Consider the following 17,884-nt stretch of genomic DNA (forward strand, 5'->3'; position numbering starts at 1 on the left):
GTACGCTTAGCTTATAACTTCCCAATTTTTGCTGTTCCGGGAGACACTGCTTTGGGAAATATCCCCCGTGTTCTCCGTTTTGCTGCAAGTAATAATAAATCCTTCCTTCTCCCAATCTTTTGGCTTGGTTGTATCTTTTGGCTCAACATCCACCAAGAGGCAAACCCAGTTTTCAAGTAACACAAAGAATAATCTTCCACCAGTGTACACAATAGTTTCTTTCCTGTAAAATCCAGTATATATGAAAAAATGTAAAAATAATTTGCATTATTTGTCAAACAGTCAGATGCAAGGCTCAAATAATTATAAAATATCTGGCTGGACATTCAAAAGCATTGCAAAGGCAGAACAAGTTCTTTATTATGCAAGCCTGTCCTGGGTATTACAGGACACTGGGCTGCCTTCTAAATGCTAAAAATGTATCCTGCACACCCATCACTGAGACAAGCAACAAGCAACTCCTCCCAGGTTCCAAAAGCTACTTCCTAAAATGCAAATATCCTTGGCTGGGCTAAGACCTCTTGTCCTTATCTGCTAACGGCCTAAAAGGGATTCCTTTAAGAATCCCTTTAAGAGAAAGTTGTTTCAATTTTTAACTGTGTAATTTTGTAAGGAAGCGTAAAATAAATCTAGCCTGAACCACACATGGTTTGAGGGCTGACTCGGCAAGACTGGGGTTTCTCTGTCTAGAACCACACATGGGAATGATCTCAGGACCCCCACAGAGCAACTCATCCCCTCCAGCCCCCCAGCCTGTGAGTGCAGATAGGGTCTGCTTGAAGCACAATTGCTCCTGTGTGATCTGGGCTGCACCCTCTGAGGACAGTTTTTGCCTTCTGGATCAGTAGCCTTTCCAATTATTTTTCCTATGGACAGGAGTCTCTTTCTCTGCTGCTCTCAAGTCCAAAGGCTGCTAACAAAATGATCATAATAACAGTAATAACAATCATATACATCATTTACAATCTGCCAGCCTCTCTTCTAAATCTTTCACTCTATTAACTCATTTAATACTCTCAACAAGTGCTGTTACTATCTCCATTTTACCAGAGAGGATGCTGAGTCACAGGAAGACTGAGTAACTTGATGAGAGCCACAAAGCCAATACGTGATCTTAGCTGAGAATCAAACTCCAACGCCCGCTCAGAGCCTGGACGCCTAATCAGTCTTACACTTAATCTCTTTAAAATATACCTGGATAATATATTTTTTCTTTTAATTTTTAAAATTTAATATAATAGTCCAGCATTAAAAAAACAAAAAATTTTTAAACGCCATCATTCTCCCTAGGAATCTTCCTCAGCAGGCTTATAATTCTGTTCTCTCTACTCTGAAGGAAAGATCAGCTCACTTAACATCTGTTATCTGTTGGAAGGCAGGAAGGCAAGCTAGAGGCCCTCTGGGTCCCTTGGCTGGAACATAGTATTTATAAGGCAAAGGTCCCGGTCAATCTGCCTGAGTGCACCTTATGGTTCAGACTGTTTCCTAACTACAAGGTGCTGCAGAGAAGGTGAATAGCTGGTTTCACATCTCAAAGACAGGCAGCTTGATACCCCAGCTGCCCACAATATATTCTGTAAAACAGTAGGAATTAGGCTCAGTCAGTGGTCCAGCCCGGAGGAATTTTATTTAGGATACCTACTCAAGGATTTTCTCTGTATTTTATAGGTTTAGGGGATACCTCAGAATTGTATCACTAGTTAGGAAATCTTTTCCCAGTCTATTGTATTTTTATGTTCACTCAGTACATGACCATGAACCTGACCCAGGCCATTTGACCTCTAGTCTTCCACTGACGACCTTTAATTGGTTATCTCGTAGACCTGTCTATAACCAATCTGTAGAATATTGTCTATAAGTAGTCTTAAGATATTAGCTCTATCTATATCAATTTGTAATATCCAAATAGTATGATCACTTTTGAATTTGAGCTATAGCATATTTTGTTATTAAAAATCAGGTGTCAGGGGATTTCCCTGGTGGTCCAGTGGTTATGAATCTGCCTTCCAATGCAGGGGACGTGGGTTCGAACCGTGGTCGGGGAACTGAGATACCACATACCGCGGGGAAATTAAGGCCACATGCCACAACTAGAGAGAAGCCCGTGTGCCACATCGAAAGGTCCTGCGTGCCACAACTAAGACCCGAAGCAGCCAAAAATAAATAAATAAATATTTAAAAAAATAAAAATATAAAATAAAATAAAATCAGGTGTCAGAAGTATATTTATTTTACAACTAGTCTCCATTCAAATCCTTATTTCTGTGGAAAATTCCACCGATTCTCCCTTCCACGATAGACAGAAGTTAGTCTCTAAAAATGGAAGGGAAAGTATCAACCTTGGGATTATTTCCTGAAGTCTCATTTTTCTTTTTCTGGGGGAAGAAACTCTGTCCACACCTAAAGTTTTAGCTTGCATAACCCCTGTCTCCATCTCTTCCTGAGTGAATTTACTTTGGGAGCCCTAGGAGCTTCTATTTATTTCTTGATGACCCACCCAAAGCAGGTAACTATTCAAATCAAGACATTTTAAAAGTATTAAAGCCACTGACATTATTGTGAAAATTCACCAGGCAGTCAGCACCAGCTATTCAGAGCTCTTTCCTGAGCAGACTCCTGTTCAAGGTGGTAGGAGCTGGTGCCCTCCTTGCCCTAAGAATCTAGAGTAAAAAGGCAAGAATCTGTCTCTCTTCTCTCTTCTTTTTTAGGTAATCAATGAAATATACATAACTAGTATGTCAACAGTGCTCATAGCATTGTGGCTGTGGATTGAAATGTCATTTCCAAAAACAAGAAAAAATCGTAGGACTGCATTTTCTACAATTTCTAGAGGTGGGATTAGATCAATGATTTTCCATTTGTGGGTAGGTTATGGATCCTTGGAATCCATGAAATTTTTGCATGGGGACTATGAACCCATGTCGACTTTAAGGACAATGTGTAGATTGGATGAATAAGGATACATATTATACAGAAGTGGTCATGAGTGTAGACTCTTCAGCCAGATTCCCATTGTAACTTTTCGACTTAGCAGTTGCATGTTCTTGGACAAGTCACTTAACTCTCTGTGCTTTAGTTTCCTCATTCTTTAACCACATAACGTTGGTGGGAGGAGCCAAGTAGATAAGGCATGTTCCGTACTTAGCCTTGTACCCAGTCCTCTGAAAGAAATCAGTATTTATCGGGTACATACACACCGTGAGCAGAGAGCTGTTTTGCTGTTTCATCATTTCATATCCAATTTTATATCGACCTTGCCTGATATTGGAAAACACAGAGAGAAAAAAGCCAGTAGATTAGCTTTTCTTCTGCTTCCCAGTTTTGGAAGGCACAAAGGCTCAGACACACTATGGACTGATCCCTCCTTTGCCATCATGTCCCAAATCATCAAAGTTTCTGGCAAAAGCCTTTTACTCTGGACACCTCACAGTGGATAGGCCCTATAGTTCATGCATGTCCAACTGAGTTTCATTTCCCCACTGCTACAAGGTGAAGAATAGATTAAGGTTTCTGAGAACCAGTAACAGGTCAAAATTTGGGGATAGAGATGCTGTTTACGAGTGTTGAACACATGAGTACCCGGGTTCAAAGCTTGTAGTAAGAAGTGAGGTTAAGACAAAATCTATTGATCCCAGTGAGCACATGTTCCTGACATTGACAGGCAGGATACAAGAATCAACAGCACATTCCACCCAGACAGTGGATATAAAATTTGGAGAACTTTTTCTTTTTTTTTTTTTTTTTAATAAGATAAAGGATGTGTGGAATTCAACTGGTACATCAACCAGTTATGGCAGAGTGGAGTAGAACTATGGTTTAACCTTAAGTGTTGTCCTTTCTGAATTCTCATTTTGTTCCTTTGGGTACCTGGGCTTGTATACTATGGGAATTATGGTATAGTTTATTTTTTCTGAGGTTGATGTTGTTGATTTTGTTGTTGTTGTTGTTGTAGAGGTTGATGAATGCATGGCTTGTTTTGTTTTTTGAGCTTTAATGAACTACTTTTGTTGAATCTGCTGATGTTTGCCATTACTGATACCAAAATACTACCTTCATTTCACTGCTGGACACTGAAGCAAAAAAGTCTTTAGGATGGTGGAGGAAATGAGAGTAGTGTCTCAACTCCAAAGCTTATACTCTCCAAACTAGGAAGTAGTATGTCTTAATGAATTTCAGTCTACCTCCCATTCAAGCAGGGAATAAATGAAGGAGGAAGCTTTAAAATAGATTATTTGAGTCACAGTAAAGTGATCATCTCTGAAGGACAATTTTATTGTAGAATCGCTGTCCTAGGGAAAAAGAAGATCTGATAACTCCCCTGGACAAACTCAACAAAATGGTGAAATAGCTTCTGTATTTTTCTCTTCCAGGATCTTGATATATTCAAATACGTATTGCCCTCTGACAGGGCCTCAAAAATTGCATATTCCCTATTTCTTTCTCCTCCCCCCCTCCCCCCCGCACACCGGCAAACAATTTTTTCCATTCTCTTCTCTCTTATCATGCTCCCTTCTTCGTGACTATGGAGAGGAGTGAGATTGCTTACATAAATTATACTGGCGTTAAGATATTGGTTATCAAATCAAGCATCCTGTGTATTTGTTGATTTCCTTAACCCTGTTGAAATGCATATTTCTCCTGAGTCTCTAATAAATAATAGTAATAAAGGAGGGCAAGGTAGATTTACTGAGCAACTTTTACATACCAGATGCTGTGTAATGTACTTTACACATTTATTATCTTATTAAACCTCATAATAAAGACATGACCTGGATACCATTATTGTCCCTATTTTACAGGTAAACCTTAATCACATAAATACTAGGAGTATTTGAATTCAGATCTTTAAATACTTATACTTTCTAAAATAAATTGCTGCTTTTTTTTAAAGATCTGTCACTAAAACATCGCATGACCTGGGACCAGTCACAATCTTTCTTATATGAAACTTTCTATTTATGAATCTGTAGCCCCATATTCTCTAATTTCATAGAAGCTGGAAGCTTTGGTTAGATCTTTACATGCAGTGACTTTATGTTTAATTCATTAGACTTAATTCAAGAGTCTGTGAGGAAAAGCATGGCATGATAGAATGGGACCTTGCTTACTTTGTACTGCCTCTGCCTACTTCAGAGTTTTGACAAGGATCAAATAATAATATGGCATATGAAAAAGCTTTGTAAAGGGCAAACCATTGTAGATATTTATGGGGTTATTATCTCCAGTATCACTATCAATACCAAATCCTGGAAGAATGTGACCAACTCTGACCTAGATCTAAAAAACAGAAGAATTAGGCAAAGGGGTCCTGGAGGGAGGAGAACAGTTGCGGATTTCTAGGAGAAAGGGTGATCGTGATGGAGATTAGAAAGATAAAAAGGGAAAAATGGTGGGAAAGAAAATAAAATAAATTATATGACCGAGATCCCTGTAAGTTAAGGCTTAACATCTGCTTTCCTGTGTTGTGAGCCCCATCAGGACCCCATGGGAGAGAAGGAATCTCTGAAAATATCTCTAATTTGGCTGGTTGGATAGTGATCATCAGGGAAGAAGATGAAAATTTGTGGCTTTGTGAACTAATGGATCAGCAGAAAATTAGGTAACAAGAGGGTTGGTAGCTCTGCAGAACCACAACAGAATTTCAGCAATTGCTGGCCATACTTGGAGACATGCATAAACAATATATCATCATGATTAAGAGTTTTACGCTGGGGTTAGATTTTTAAAATATTTTGAATCCCAAATTAGCCATTTACTAGGGAATACCCTAAGACAAGCTACTTCACCTCTCTAAATTCCAATTTTCTTATCTATAAAATGCCGATAACGATGGTACCTCCTTCATAGGGTTATTGTGAGAAATGAATGAAACACAAGATGTATTTATCATATTGCTGGCATATATTAGGTGCTGAATAGTTACCTGTTGTTGTTTTATTCTGCTCTCCCTGGCACCCCACTTTTCTAAGTTACAAATGACATAGCTGTACATTGACAGACAGTTTAAGAAAGCTCTGTGCCTGTGTGCCTAGCTCTATGCCTCTTTACCACTAGATTCCAGATGTGTACACGGAGGTGGGATGGAGAGTGCAGTATGGGGGTAAATACAAAATTGCCCTATTAGGCACCACCCTGAATATTATCTCCACAGAAGGAAGCAAACCTAGGTGCAGCTGATGGGTTAATGAGATATGAAACAGAGAACATTTCCTTCTCCTTTTTAGTTTCAAGCTTACTCTAAGGCCCTAGGTCACTCCAGGCCAGTTGGCACTGGCAGCCACAGAGGAAATGCCTACTGCCATGGGAACCCCTACCCTGCTGTGGATAGCTCTGCTGCTCTTCTGTAAGTAGAAATCAGTTACTGGCCCCTTCAGGGGCCAAAATGGATTGGGGAAGCAGCTGGTGTGGGAAAGTTGATCATTTTACTGGTGACTTTTTCTAGGCTATGTGCAAACCGTGGGGAATTTCCCAGGGATTCTGTAGGGAAGGCAAGCTGGATAGCAGAGGAAGTGGGGCTGAACACCACCTAAGGGGGAAGCTGGACTGAAAGTCTCATCCTTGCTATCATGCTGGCATCTTCCAGAGGTCAAGGGAGGAAAGACAGAAGCTCCTTCCTTCCCTGAGTCAGATTCCTGGAAAGATGGTTGGCCCTTAAAACTTCGTGGATGTAAACCTCATCACCATTTCCAGATCCCAGTCTTTAGGTGTCCAGAAGGCTGGGGATAGACACTAACATATCCTCTCTGGACGTTTTGCAGCTCCAGATGGCATATCAGCAGGTGAGTCCTCTGTCCTTGTTCCCTCAGCATTTCAATGTGTCTGGGGCTTGCCCTCCCTTCACTCTTTCCCTTCATCCCATCATCTATTTTCTAATGATTATTAATCTGCTCTTCCCTGTCCAACCCGCTTCCACCTTGCACAATCTTCCTTTTTTCCCCCATTCAAAAGTTTCCCACATGCCACTTCATTCTCTCAAGTCACCCTTTCCTCTTTAATGCCAACAGTCATGTCTGTTGAGCATCTAAGTGTCTCAGCGCCTCCTCCAGCCACTATCATGTAAACTCGTTCTTTTTTTTTAATTTATTTTTTTATACAGCAGTTTCTTATTAGTTACCTATTTTATACATATTAGTGTATATATGTCAATCCCAATCTCTCAATTCATCCTACAACCCCCCACCCCCCCCCTTCCCCCCTTTGTGTCCATACGTTTGTTCTCTACATCTGTGATTCTATTTCTGCCTTGCAAACCAGTTCATCTGTACCAGTTTTCTAGATTCCATATATATGCGTTAATATACGATATTTGTTTTTCTCTTTCTGACTTACTCTGTATGACAGTCTCTAGGTCCATCCGCATCTCTACAAATGGCCCAACTTCACTCCATTTTATGGCTGAGTAATATTCCATTGTATATGTGTACCACATCTTCATTATCCATTCGTCTGTCGATGGGCATTTAGGCTGCTTCCATGACCTGGCTATTGTAAATAGTGCTGCAATGAACATTGGGGTGCATGTGCTTTTTGTTTGTTTGTTTGTTTTTGTGGTACACGGGCATTTCATTGTTGTGGCCTCTCCCGTTGTGGAGCACAGAATCCGGATGTGCAGGCTCTGGATGCACAGGCTCAGTAGCCATTGCTCATGGGCCTAGCCACTCAGCGGCATGTGGGATCTTCCCGGACCAGGGCATGAACCCGTGTCCCCTGCATCGGCAGGCAGACTCTCAACCACTGCGCCACCAGGGAAGCCCCCATGTGTCTTTTTGAATTATGCTTTTCTCTGGGTATATGCCAAGTAGTGGGATTGCTGTGTCATACGGTAATTCTATTTTTAGTTTATTAGGGAACCTCCATACTGTTCCCTATAGTGGCTGTATCAATTTACATTCCCACCAACAGTGCAAGAGGGTTCCCTTTATTCTGCACCCATTCCAGCATTTGTTGTTTGTAGATTTTCTGATGATGCTCCTTCTAACTGGTGTGAGTTGATACCTCATTGTAGTTTTGATTTGCATTTCTCTAATAATTAGTGATGTTGATCAGCTTTTCATGTGCCTCTTGGCCATCTGTATGTCTTCTTTGGAGAAATGTCTATTTAGGTCTTCTGCCCATTTTTTGATTGGGTTTTTTTATTATCATATCAGATGCATGAGCTGTTTGTATATATTGGAGATTAATCCTTTGTCCGTTGATTCATTTGCAAATATTTACTCCCATTCTGAGGGTTGTCTTTTTGTCTTGTTTATAGTTTCCTTTGTTGTGCAAAAGCTTTTAAGTTTAATTAGGTCCCATTTATTCATTTTTGTTTTTATTTCCATCACTCTAGGATGTGGATAAAAAAGATCTTACTATGATTTATGTCAAAGAGTGTCCTTCCTATGCTTTCCTCTAAGAGTTTTATGGTGTCCGGTCTTACATGTAGGTCTTTAATCCACTTTGAATTTATTTTTCTGTATGGTGTTAGGGAGTGTTCTAATTTCATTCTTTTACATTTAGCTGTCCAGTTCTCCCAGCACCACTTATTGAAGAGACTGTCTTTTCACCATTGTATATTCTTGCCTCCTTTGTCATAGATTAGTTGACCATAGGTGCATAGGTTTATCTCAGGGCTTTCTATCCTGTTCCATTGATCTATATTTCTGTTTGGTGCCAGTACCATATTGTCTCAATTACTGTAGTTTTGTAGTATAGTCCGAAGTCAGGGAGCCTGATTCCTCCAGCTCTGTTTTTATTTCTCAAGATTGCTTTGGCTATTCAGGGTCTTTTGTGTCTCCATACAAATTTTAAGACTTTCTTGGTTTAGTTCTGTAAAAAATGCCATTGGTAATTTGATACGGATTGCATTGGATCTGTAGATTGCTTTGGGTAGTATAGTCATTTTCACAATATTTATTCTTCCAATCCAAGAACATAGTATATCTCTCATTCTGTTTTTATCATCTATGATTTCTTTCATCTGTGTCTTATAGTTTTCTGCATACAGGTATTTTGTCTCCTTAGGAAGGTTTATTCCTAGGTATTTTATTCTTTTTGTTGCAATGGTGAATGGGATTTTTTCCTTAATTTCTCTTTCTGATCCTTCATTGTTATTGTATAGGACTGCAAGAGATTTCTGCCCATTGATTTTGTATTCTGCAACTTTACCAAATTCATTGATTAGTTCTAGTTGTTTTCTGGTGGCATCTTTAGGGTTATCTATGTATAGTATCATGTTATCCACAAACAATGACAGCTTTACTTCTTTTCCAATTTGGATTCCTTTTACTTCTTCTTCTTCTCTGATTGCCATGGCTAGGACTTCCAAAACTATGTTGAATAAGAGTGGCGAGAGTGGATATCCTTGTCTCATTCCTGATCTTAGAGGAAATGCTGTCACTTTTTTCAACATTGAGAATGATGTTTGCTGCGAGTTTGCTGTATATGGCCTTTATTATGTTGAGGTTCTTTCCCCCTATCCCACTTTCTGGGGAGTTTTTATCATACTTCAGTGTTGAATTGTGTCAAAAGCTTTTTCTGCATCTATTGAGATGATCATATGTTTTTTATTCTTCAATTTGTTAATATGGTGTATCACATTGATTGATTTGCATATATTGAAGAATCCTTGCATCCCTGGGATAAGTCCCACTTGATCATGGTGTATGATCTTTTTTAATGTGTTGTTGGATTCTGTTACTAGTATTTTGTTGAGGATTTTTGCATCTATATTCATCAGTGATATGGGTCTGTAATTTTCTTTATTTGTAGTGTCTTGTCTGGTTTTGGTATCAGGGTGATTGTGGCCTCATAAAATGAGTTTGGGAGTGTTCCTTCCTCTGCAATGTTTTGGAAACGTTTGAGGAGGATGGGAGTTAGCTCTTCTCTAAATGTTTGATCAAATTCACCTGTGAATCCATCTGGTCCTGGACTTTTGTTTGTTGGAAGATTTATTTTATTTATTTATTTTTTTTCGGTACGCGGGCCTCTCACTGTTGTGGCCTCTCCCATTGCGGAGCACAGGCTCTGGACACGCAGGCTCAGTGGCCATGGCTCATAGGCCCAGCCACTCTGCGGCATGTGGGATCTTCCCGGACTGGGGCATGAACCCGTGTCCCCTGCATCGGCAGGCAGACTCTCAACCACTGCGCCACCAGGGAAGCCTTGTTGGAAGATTTTAAATCAGTTTCAATTTCATTACTTGTGATTGGTCTGTTCATATTTTTTATTTCTTCCTGGTTCAACCTTGGAAGGTTATAGCTTTCTAAGAATTTGTCCATTTCTTATAGGTTGTCCATTTTTTTGGCATAGAGTTGCTTGTAGTAGTATCTTATGATGCTTCATATTTCTGCAGTGTCTGTTGTAACTTCTCCTTTTCATTTCTAATTTTATTGATTTGATTCCTCTCCCTCTTTTATTTGATGAGTCTGGCTAAAGGTTTATCAATTTTGTTTGTCTTCTCAAAGAATCAGCTTTTAGTTTTATTGATCTTTGCTATTGTTTTCTTTCCATTCCATTTATTTCTGCTCTGATATTTATGATTTCTTTCCTTCTGCTAACTTTGGGGTTTTGTTTTTTTCTTTTCTTAGATCCTTTAGGTGTAAGGTTAGATTGTTTATTTGAGATTTTTCTTGTTTCTTGAGGTAGGATTGTATTGCTATAAACTTCCCACTTAGAACTGCTTTTGCGCATCCCATAGGTTTTGGATCATCACGTTTTCATTTTCATTTCTCTCTAGGTATTTTTTGACTTCCTCTTTCATTTCTTCAGTGATCTCTTGGTTATTTAGTAACATATTGTTTAGCCTCCATGTGTTTGTGTTTTTTACATTTTTTCCCCTGTAATTCATTTCTAATCCCATAGCATTGTGGTTGGAAAAGATGCTTGATATGATTCCAGCTTTCTTAAGGTTACCAAGGCTTGATTTGTTACCCAAGAGGTGATCTATCCTGGAGAATGTGTTGTGTGAACTTGAGAAGAAAGTGTAATCTGCTCTTTTAGGATGGAGTGTCCTATAAATGTCAATTAAATCTATCTGGCCTATTGTGTCATTTTAAGCTTGTGTTTCCTTATTATATTTCTGTTTGAATAATCTGTTCATTGGTGTGAGGTGTTAAAATCCTCCACTATTTCTGTGTTACTGTTGATTTCCTCTTCTATAGCTGTTAAAATTGCCTTATTTATTGAGGTGCTCCTATGTTGGGTGCATATGTAATTGTTATATCTTCTTCTTGGATTGATCCCTTGATCATTATTTAGTGTCCTTCCTTGTCTCTTGTAATATTCTTTATGTTAAAGTCTACTTTATCTGATATGAATATTGCTACTCCAGCTTTCTTATGACTTCCATTTGCTTGGAGTATCTTTTTCCATCTCCTCACTTTCAGTCTGTATGTGTCCTTAGGTCTGAAGTGGGTCTCCTGTAGACAGCATATATATGTATCTTGTTTTTGTATCCATTCAGCAAGCCTGTGTCTTTTGGTTGGAGCATTTAATCCATTCACATTTAAGGTAGTTATTGATATGTATGCTCCTATGACCATTTTCTTATTTGTTTTGGGTTTGTTTTTGTAAGTCCTTTTCTTCTCTTGTGTTTCCCACTTAGAGAACTTCCCTTAGCATTTTTATAAAGCTGGTTTGGTGGTGCTGAATGATCTTAGCTTTTGCTTGTCTGAAAAGCTTTTGATTTCTCCATCGGATCTGAATGAGATCCTTGCCAGGTAGAATAATCTTGGTTATAGATTCTTCCCTTTCATCACTTTAAATATATCATGCCACTCACTTCTGGCTTGTAGAGTTTCTGCTGAGAAATCAGCTGTTAACCTTATGAGAGTTCTCTTGTATTTGTTTTTTTTCCCTTGTTGCTTTTAATAATTTTTCCTTTTCTTTAATTTTTGTCAATTTGATTACTATATGTCTTGGTGTGTTTCTCCTTGGGTTTATCCTGCCTGGGACTCTCTGCACTTCCTGGACTTAGGTGGCTATTTCCTTTCCCATGTTAGGGAATTTTTCAACTATAATCTCTTCAAATATTTTCTCGGCTCTTTTTCTCCCTCTTCTCCTTCTGGGACCCCTATAGTGAGGATGTTGGTGCATTTAATGTTGTCACAGAAGTCTCTTAAGCTGTCTTCACTTCTTTTCATTCTTTTTTCTTTATTCTGTTCCAAAGCAGTGAATTCCACCATTCTGTCTTCAGGTCACTTATCCGTTCTTCTGCCTCAGTTATTCTGCTATTGATTCTTTCTAGTGCATTTTTCATTTCAGTTATTATATTGTTGATCTCTGTTTGGTTGTTCTTTCATTCTTCTAGGTCTTTGTTAAACATTTCTTGTATGTTCTCGATCTTTGCCTCCATTCTTTTTCTGAGGTCCTGGATCATCTTCACCATCATAATTCTGAATTCTTTTTCTGGAAGGTTGCCTACCTCCACTTCATTTAGTTGTTTTTCTGGGGTTTTATCTTGTTCCTTCATCTAGTAAATAGTCCTCTGCCTTTTCATTTTGTCTACCTTTCTGTGAATGTGGTTTTTGTTCCACAGGCTTCAGTATTGTAGTTCTTCTTGCTTCTGCTCTGCTTGTGTTGGAGGGTCTCCTGCAGGGGGCTTGGTGGCGGTGGGGTGGATGGTGGCTGTGGCTTACCACAGGGACAAGGACACTGGCAGCAGAAGTTCTGGGATGCACTCCTTAGCGTGAGCACTCCCAGCCTCCACTATTAACCCCACCAAAGAGCTTGTAGTCCTCGTTCAATTCTTACACCAACATCACTGTTATTATTATTGCCATTTTATAATTGAGGATGCTGAAACTCATATTAAGTCATTTGCTGGAGGTTACACAGCTAACAAAGGACTGGATTGTAACATAAGTCCCTTGAATCCAAGTCTTTCAGCAGCATGATCTCTTCCTCATCACCACCTGGCTGCTTCTGAAGTTTCTGTTCAAATTTGTACCACATCTCTTTGTCCCTGAAAGCCTTTTAAGACTGATCCTCTTGGTGCTTCTCACTACCATCCAGAATTGACATATATTTTTAATTCCATATTCACTCACAATTAAATAGTCATAAAAATTTAGAGCTAGGAGAGATCATGTATTTCATCTAGTCCAATACCTTAATTCATCCATTATTCACTCATTCATCAACTCAATAAATATTTAATGAACACTTACTATGTAATAGTCACTGTGCTGAGTTATGGTTGAACATCACAGACATAATCTCTGCCTGAAGAGACTGCAGTCCTCATTTACAGATATTGGAACTGAAATTTAGAGAATTAGAGGGAGCTATCCTACAGCACATAGTAAATTTGTTTGTTTTTAAATATCCTGCATTTGTGTCTTATGTTTCTCCCTATGTTGGGAGCTCTGTGAGGCCACAACACCCTTTTCTCCTTCCTTTAATCCTAGGAATCAGGACAGTTTCTTATCACCAATGGTATAAGTAAGGGTAGACTGACCATTGATTGTCTTACTATTGGTATGTCTGTACTTTGGAGGCTATACAGTTTTCAATGATATTTTTCCCCCTTCTATATCTCTTTCCACAATCTGCTCTTCTCAAAGCCATCTGGGAACCTAAGATATCCTTGAATCCCCCATGGAACAGAATATTTAGAGGAGAGAATGTGACTCTTACATGTAGAGGGAACAATGCCCTTGAAGATAACTCCACTTTGTGGACCCACAACAATAACTCTTTGGAAGTAAAAACTTCACGTTTCAACATCATGAATGCAAGCATCCAGGACAGTGGGGAATATAGATGTCAAAGCAAAGGAGTTTTCATGAGTGAACCTGTGTACCTAGATGTCATCAGTGGTAAGTTCCAAGGTTATGGAAATATCAGTTCTCTCATGTGAGGAATGGCCCATCTGAGGATGGGGAGAAAGCAAGTTATTCCAAGACTTAGGGCACCAAGCTGGGACTCAGGGTCTCTAACCAGACCTGTCCATCTCTCTTCTTCTACTTCTACTCCTTCTGTCAGCCATTCTGTCTTCTTTCAAGATTCTGGCAATCTCCCAGTGTTACTCCTCTACTCAATTTCACTTCTGACTATCTTTTCTACATAGGTGCAGATGCATGTTTTATGGTCAAATGGCACATTGGATATGTGAACATTGCAAAGAGATGTATATGTTAAATAGGATCAAAAGATTGATTTAAAGATTTGCTCTGCAATTTCCATGTATCACAACCTCAGTATTAAGTTGCACTCTTCATTTTGAAAGATATCTCTGTACATTCCTCATGTCCTCTGCTTTTACTTAAGAACAAATCTTATGTTTGCTTCATCTTTATCACTCTCCTACTGTCAACAATTAGTTCAGCATGCTCAGGCACATGTGGGTTAGTCCGTAACTGTTGAATGAACAAAGCAATGATTTCATTTGCATGACTAGCTCATTGCTATATTTTGCTTTATATTTTTAAATAAAAAAATATTTTAAAGCATAAACATACTTTGTATTTTTCTCGAGTAAAAAGAGGTGTTTCAACAGTTGTGTACAAATTCCAAATAGAAACTAAAGCAGTGTAAAATATCTTCTTTATTTCTTTGGAGTAGATTCTAGAAAAGTCCTCAAGGATTGCTCCTAAATAAAATATGCTTGTGCAACCTAACCACATTTCCATTGAAAAGTCTCCTTTGGTGAATGCTTTTCAATTCTTAAAATGACATTAGCCATGCAACCTGACTCTTATATTTTACTGACTCATTATTGACCAACGATTGTTAAGAACCTACCAACTCCTAGGTATTATGTTAGGCACTGGAAATATGATGTAAGGAACAGACATTCCCCAGACCTCTGAAGTATAGAGCCCAATGAGGAAAAGGACATCCATTCAGTAATTACACAAATAACTAATTAAAAGTGTGATACATGTTCTGAAGAAGTCAGGGGCTAACTGTGACTAATAGAACTGGGAAGTACCTATAAGGTTAGAGAGGACAAAACAGACACTCTCCTAGGCTAAGACTCCCCAGGCAGAGTGGGTTTATTTCCCCCTTAGTGACTAAATGCAACAATGGAGCTGAGTGGGATAATGGGTTTCAGACCTTCTATGGGTGGGCTCATTAGAAAGGTCAGCGATGTTGTGGTCCCAAAATTATTTTTCAGGAGGAGAGAGGATTTATCAATAGAGGAGACAGTCTGTAAGCATTATTTTGTGTTTCCTTTTTATTGACCTTATGAGCCAAGAAATGGGTTAATGATAAAGGTTTCTGACACACACTCTCTGCATGACCTCTTTTATCTATTTTTATTTTATTTTTATTTATTATTAATTTTATCTATCATTGTTGAATAAATGACATAACAAATGCTCTTCAGACTGGCTGCTCCTTCAGGCCTCTGCTGAGATGGTGTTGGAGGGTGAGCCCCTCTTCCTCAGGTGCCACGGCTGGAGGAATCTGAATGTCTACAAGGTGACTTACTTCAAGGATGACAAAGCCCTTAAGTACTGGTATGAGAACCACAACATCTCCATTACCAGCACCACAACAGGGGACAATGGCACATATTACTGCATGGGCACAATTCAGCAGATACGCTATACTTCTAATCACCTCAGCATTAAAATAATAAAAGGTAAGTTGGTGAAGGAAAAGGAAGGAGTCCATAGCAGGGGAAAGGAGAAAGAACATTTGAGCCTAAAGTGATAGCAGCTGTAGAATGGGGGCAGCTGTGATTCCTTGGAAAGTCTATTAGACTTGCAATGAGGGGACCAGGGGTAGAGTGTATCCCTCAGTCTGTCTTAGATTCCTTACTTGTTCAATGGCAACAGTGATACCTGCTTACATGGAATTTTTATAAATATTAAATGTAATATTTGTGAAATGAATTGTTAAATACTAGCCAAGCAAAGTCATCTGTTGCTCCTGGGGAGAAACTTATATTCATCAAATTGAAATAGAGTTTCAAAGTTGAAGGAACAAAAGCTATAAAGAGCTTGAAGAGTTTATTCTAGCCTAGGAGGCATGGGAAAGGAAACCAACAAGTCAAGAGGCTGTGTGCCTGTGAATTAGGAGATGAGAGAGAGGGCTTGATGAGGAAAGAATAGGCAAGTGGGCTGCCTCTCTAGCCAATGAAAAAGGCTGCTCTTTTCAAACTTCATATAAAAAAGTGAGCCTTTGAAATATTTGCCTTGCAATGAAGAAATCAAACTTTTGCTTGGTGGAATTTGCTCATGCTAATATCTTAAAAAGCATGAGACCAGAAGCCAGAATTAAGCTCTAATGGTTGCTCTCTGTTAACTAATTTGAGACCTGTTATTTTATTGTTGCTGGGCTTCTAGTACCCTTATCTGTAAAATAAAGGATTTGGACTAGACTCCACTAGAATCACTTGGGGAATTAAAAAAAAAAATGGTGTCTGTATATCATCCCTTGAGATTCTGATTTAATTGGTTTGGAATGAGGCCTGGGCACCAGTATTTAAAATCTCCTTCAGGTAATGGTAATATGCAGCCAGTGTTGAGAGCCATCAGTATAAGTGATTTGTAAGTAATTTCTGGCTGTAATATTCTAGGGTTCTATAATTCTAGAGCAATCACAAAAAATCAGTACTTTGCAAATAGAGTAATGGAATCACAAAACAGTGGAATTGGAAGGCAACTTAAATATGATCTAGTCCAATATTTTCATTTCACCCAACAGACATGCAATAAATGCTGACTGATTGATTGATTGAGAAATAAGGCACTGGTGACCCGCTGCCCTCATTCTGTCTCCTTTCCACCTCTGAATCATATGTGGATGTTGGTCTTGTCAGCTCCAAGGAAGTGGTCATCTTTCCTATGACCTTTCCCCTTGGGCATACTGGCTAGACAAACCATTAGACAGGGGCTGTGGGGGAAATACTCAGGACTCCCTAGGGTTCCAGGGAGCATAGACTGAGGAACCCAAACTCATGAGTGTTTTCTCTTTGCTCCTGTATGGCATATCATGCTAGAAAATGGAAGACCATGTTGGGTCCTTCTCTTAGGGAGGATGACACCCTTAAACTCATTTTTCAGTTTCTAATATGAGTTATGTTTCTTGTTGCATCTCGATTCCACTCCAGCTCCCCAAAGCAAATATTTCTGGCTACAATTTCTTATCCCATTGTTGGTGAAGATTCTGTTTGTCGTGGACACAGGGTTGTTTATCTCGACCCAGCAGCAGTTCACATTTCTCTTGAAGATTAAGAGAACCAGGAAACGCAACAAACTTATGGACCCACAGCCCAGACCAGAACCCCCAAATAACTGATGTTACTGCTCAAGAAACATCTGCAATAGCAATTTCTTTCTGGCATTAGCAATTGCTTCTTAATTGTTAAACACAGCTCACAAGGTACCAAGTGCTCAAAGCTTTACAGAACTGCTTCATTAAGCCAATCAAAACTGGTCAAGTGGCATGTAATAGTAAGTGCTCAATAAACATCATTTAAATAAGTAAAAGAATGAATAGATTCATTTATTAGTATTAAAAGAGACGTACAACTTGAATAAAAGAAGTATGAAACCACGTAACATGACGTTCATAAGTATTTGAGGCTTGCTAATTTCTTTTCTGCTTCTAGAGGCAAGAACCATGAAGTTCTAGATTAGAAATGTTCTCTTTTCTAATGTTTTCTCCATTGTAAGTCTGAGCTAGAAATGAGAAGACATGGTAGGATGCTGATGAAGTTGATCATTTTTATGCTCTCTCTTCAACTTACTTCTAGTTCTTGGCAGAACCTGGGGCAGGCTTGAGCCGTAGGTCTCTGGGGATGAGGCTCAGTCTAAGATTTCCCTGTGATTGTTTCACTCCTCCAATATCTCCCCAATTTAAATCTTGTATACCCTCTTACAGCACCTGTTAAGCATCTTAGCGAAATTCTAGCAAATAATAATCATAACTCTCACTCTGAAAACAGTCC

At 39.0% G+C, this 17,884-nt stretch overlaps 1 protein-coding gene across 1 annotated transcript; it reads left to right on the plus strand.

Moving 5' to 3' along the window:
- Nucleotides 1–6,285: 6,285 nt before the first annotated feature.
- On the plus strand, nt 6,286–17,232 carry FCER1A (Fc epsilon receptor Ia; the record flags this gene model as incomplete). Its single annotated transcript, XM_079726128.1, has 5 exons — nt 6,286–6,343; nt 6,759–6,779; nt 13,545–13,799; nt 15,314–15,571; nt 17,045–17,232. The coding sequence occupies exons 1-5, from the start codon at nt 6,289–6,291 to the stop codon at nt 17,230–17,232; spliced, it is 777 nt and encodes a 258-aa protein (XP_079582254.1). The 5' UTR covers nt 6,286–6,288.
- Between the last annotated feature and the right edge of the window lie 652 nt (nt 17,233–17,884).

This window comes from Hyperoodon ampullatus (assembly GCF_949752795.1).
Source record: "Hyperoodon ampullatus genome assembly, chromosome: 2".
Lineage (NCBI taxonomy): Eukaryota > Metazoa > Chordata > Mammalia > Artiodactyla > Ziphiidae > Hyperoodon > Hyperoodon ampullatus.